General features: G+C 42.8%; 1 protein-coding gene across 1 annotated transcript; it reads right to left on the bottom strand.

The window, feature by feature from the left end:
* Positions 1–391: 391 nt before the first annotated feature.
* Positions 392–3,198, bottom strand: LOC115157785 (transmembrane protein 275-like). Its single transcript, XM_029706215.1, has 2 exons — positions 2,983–3,198; positions 392–1,248 (listed from the first exon to the last, which is right to left on the bottom strand). The coding sequence occupies exon 2, from the start codon at positions 1,104–1,106 to the stop codon at positions 495–497; it is 612 nt and encodes a 203-aa protein (XP_029562075.1). The 5' UTR covers positions 1,107–1,248; positions 2,983–3,198; the 3' UTR covers positions 392–494.
* Positions 3,199–4,400: the final 1,202 nt, after the last annotated feature.

Genomic DNA, 4,400 nt, shown 5'->3' with positions numbered 1-4,400 from the left:
GCTTTGCACCCTCTTGGCATTCGCTACCTGCCCTAATGCATAGTGCCAACTGTAAAGTTTGGTGGAGGAGGAGGTCTGGGGCTGTTTTTCATGGTTAGGCCCCTTTGTTCCAGTGATGGGAAATCTTAACGCTACAGCATACAATGACATTCTAGACAATTCTGTGCTTCCAACTTTGTGGCAACAGTTTGGGGAAGGCCCTTTCCTGTTTCAGCATGACAATGCCCCCATGCACAAAGCGAGGTCCATACAGAAATGGTTTGTCAAGATCGGTGTGGAAGAACTTGACTGACCTTTTAGCAACATGAAATGTATAATTATTTATTTATTAAAAATGTTTGCTTTTCGAATGGTTATTACGGAGACCGTACTCACTTGGCTGGCCAATTACTGTCATCCAAAATTCCATGACCGTCACAGCCCATATTTACATAGTTTTGCGTCAGTCCCCTGGGGCAGGAGGCTCATGTTACAGTGTGTTAATCAGGGGTGTGCTAGGTGGCCACATCATCACGTGGCAGGTTGAGCCTCACAGCCCCTCCCCCTGCCGAGGAGGCGGAATAGCAGGCCGTGGCGGAGGTGGGGCCATTGGTCTCCATGGTGAAGAGCTTGAAGGTCCCTGGGGGGGCGGGTTCAGGAGAAGCATCCCGCTCGGGGCTGGATGCCCGGGATGACCCAGGTGAGGCTGAGGGGCTGAGCTGTACTGCTGTCGTGTCCTGCAATGTGTGCTCACTCGTCTCAATCTCAAACGTCGCTCCCCCGGCTAAACCTCTACGCCCCATCATCCCCATGCTCCTTCCACCCACCTTAGACCTCCGGGAGCCCTGGGCAGGGGGCAGGCGGCTGCAGACACAGCATGCCCCGAAGAAAGAGAAGGCCACCAGAAGCAGGATGGGCCCTATGATGATGGGAGGGTTGGCAGAGGGCACCATGGTGCTGAAGGCGAACGCCCCCACCAGAGTGATGTTGATGCCTGCCAGCATGATGCACAAGCCGCACGCGCAGCACAGTGCCGGGGAGGGCAGGCCATGGGGGCGGGATGTCCTCTTCTTCGGTTCCTTCTTCTTGGGCCCAGGAGTGCTGGAGCTCCTGTCAGTGATGACCATCTCTTCTTCTGCACCGCAAGGCTGCCTTTTTTCTCTCTCTCCCCTTCTCTCTCTATCCTTCAGCCAGGACTATTCCCCTTGGCAACAGACCACCGAGGGAGGCCATGGCTGTGCTGACTGATTGTTCACAGTGTAAAAGCACCTGAATCAGAGCAGGAAATAAAATGTAAAACTGATTAAGTTACATGTGTTTTCAGCTATATCAGATTTAGATTTAGAGTAGGGAAAAAATAAAGGACAAGGACACTGGAAAGGAGCATACGGAACTCATGTTCAATGATAGTGTAATTCATTCACCACAGTGTTTCAATGATGATTGTAGTTTATATAATGACATTATGATGATAATTCTAGCCTTGGTTTGAACACTAAAACACAATTAAAATGCTATCAAGAGGCCCATCAAGGGCCCTTGGTCAGGAAGCTCATGTCGTGCTTAACTTAACTCGGTCTCTGGCTCATACAACACTGAATACTCTCCAGTCCAGTCCACTGCACATTACAGTATAGCCTGGCTCTATTCAACAACATGGCTAACATGTGACAGACCTCTATAATAACCAATTACTGGAGGCAGGTCCACGTGTGAATATTTATTGTTCATGAATATCTTAATGTGTAACGTGCATTGTGGGAAATTATACTTCGATTTGATAAAAAAAAATGCATGGGTGTAAAAGAGGTGAAATGGTATGGAGCCTCAGTCTCTACATCAAGAAGTGGTAAAGTATTGATTGACCAGTGGCAGTGACTAATTATCAGTGGACTTTGGAAAGTACAGCCTTAGCAGGGGTCCCAAAATTACATTCAGCTGTGGGACAATGTTTCCTTGAGCGGATGGTTAGGGGGCCGGGACATAGTTATACATAATTTGTACACTGCAAATTGACCATAAGAATACCAAACAAATTAGGTTATTTGACAAAAACAAAATCATTTATATTACATTTTAGTCATTTAGCAGATGCTCTTATCCAGAGTGACTTACAATAGTGAATGCATCCATTTAATTTCATTTCATGCATTTTTCCCCCTTTTTTTGTACTGGCCCCCCCGTGGGAATCGAACCCACAACCCTGGAGTTGTACACACCATGCTGGCGTTGCAAACACCATGCTCTACATTTGGACACGATCACATATGCTTCTCTGTTAATGCGTGGAAATACTTGGGAACAGATAAAAACAAAAATGAAATAACTTTGAACTGATTCATCCTAAATTAAAATCACTTTGAGATAATTTTCTGGTGATTTTACATTCCTATGTCCAACAACAAACTTTTAAATAAATATAATGGTTTTGCTGAGAAAACTTGGGGGGCCAAATAAAATCACCAACAGGGCACCTATTGGGAAACCCTGGCCTATCTACATTTGTATTTACATTTGAGCCATTTACCTATAAAATGATGATCATAACTAATGACTGAGTAAATACTTCAACAGACAAGTCATAATGTATCTTACGTAGATATACAATATTATATGTAAATGTACTGAACAGTGACTGCATTCATTCATGTCAGGCTTGTAAGTGAATACGGTTTTAATTGCTGAGTAGCAACCAAACAGACCCTTTTCATTCATCCTCATACTTACACCCCACCAAAATGAAATGAAAATCAGTCACAAGTGCATAGACGGTTTTAGGATTTATTTTTTTAAACCTATGATTTCATACAGATTATGTTTGCTATTATCTATTGCCCCCGAAAAAATGAAATGGCATGTTTGGTGTAGCTGTATATCCTATCTGAGCATTGGGCATTGTTGTAGAACGCGCCCAGCAATCAAATCAAATATAATTGTATTCATAGTTGTAATGATCTGTTGCATATAACATTTAAATTAACTGATTTCAGCGTTTCATCCTACCTTCTGTGCTGATATTCAGAATACCTGAAGATTCCTGAAGAATAACATCGCCAACACGCATTTTCAATCCGAAAATGTACACAACAAGATTATGTCCATTGAAATAGCAGCATTGTTCACAATGTAGCCTACATAAAACCTGTCTAATTATCGTAATATTCTTTGCTCAAGAAGGTGGTGCTCTTTAGAGAAAAGCATCGGTGCGTTTCCATAATCCCGCCAGTTTTGTGAATGACAACGCTCATGTTTTTGAGGTAGGCTATGTAAGGTTTCTGCGAAGGATCCAGTCTTTAAAAAGTACTTAGATCTAGTTTTCTCAGTGCTTGAGACGTCCTCCCTCTCCTCATTGGGTAGCACAATATACTATGTGCTTCTACACCTGCATTGCTTGCTGTTTGGGATTTTAGGCTGGGTTTCTGTGCAGCACTTTGATATATCAGCTGATGTAAGAAGGGCTATATAAATACATTTGATTTGATTTGACTATGTGTGATAACGAGTGTGTTGCCTCCATACAACACCATGATATTCCCCGCTCCCCTTGGTGTAGTGGAGAACGGGAGGGGGGGCAACGACGACGGTTGACAGATCCCGGTCCTAAAACAAGCTATTCAAAGCTAATACCTCATTGAACATATTGCAAGTAGGCTAGCCATACTTTTTTTGAGCACCTTGATACTGTATGATCTGTTTGTGTTGTAGCCAACTCCATTGCTTATTATTGTTTGGCATGACAATGAGCGACAAGGAGTTGGCATGATAGCACAAACAGACTGGCATTCAGGCTATAAACACATGGGAATAAACCATTCTTCTTTCAAGCATTTGAAATTCGAAACTAGCTACATCTGAAAAACATATGCTCCCCAGAGAGAAAGTGTCCTCATGTAACCTCAAAAGAGCAATGGCATCTAGTCCACACCTTGAAATTGTATCCTATTTGACCATCTTTCAATGCCTACAATGGAAACACAGTAATTTCCAAGTATTTGCATTGTTATTCAGTGATAAAGGCACTGTAAAGGAAAAGTCCTGCATTTGAAATTAGTTGTAATTATGTAAAATGTAGCCTTACTGAAACGTTGTATATTCATTAGAGGTTTCTTCCAAATCAGACAGAAACTTCAGCCACAGTCTCCTGCTATGAAAATAGGTATTGTGGTAGAGAATAACTTAGATGTATACTCCTAATTTCAAATAAAGTTGTGGATTTAAAGATCTTCACAGTGAGACAAGAAGCCAGCACAATACTGCATTGTTCAATCCCAGGCTCAGAGCACACATCATGCTTTAGTCTACATCAGAGCACAGCGTTTTCCCCACACCGCTATGCATGAAGGAGTCACTCTGCCTACTGTACTCTGCCTCTCCTGAATATAAATGCATTGTGTTTCACTATGAGGGTGCATTGTGGTGTG

This window comes from Salmo trutta, chromosome 21 (genome assembly GCF_901001165.1).
Source record: "Salmo trutta chromosome 21, fSalTru1.1, whole genome shotgun sequence".
NCBI classification, from domain to species: Eukaryota; Metazoa; Chordata; class Actinopteri; order Salmoniformes; family Salmonidae; genus Salmo; species Salmo trutta.
This window is presented reverse-complemented; position numbering and strand designations above follow the sequence as displayed.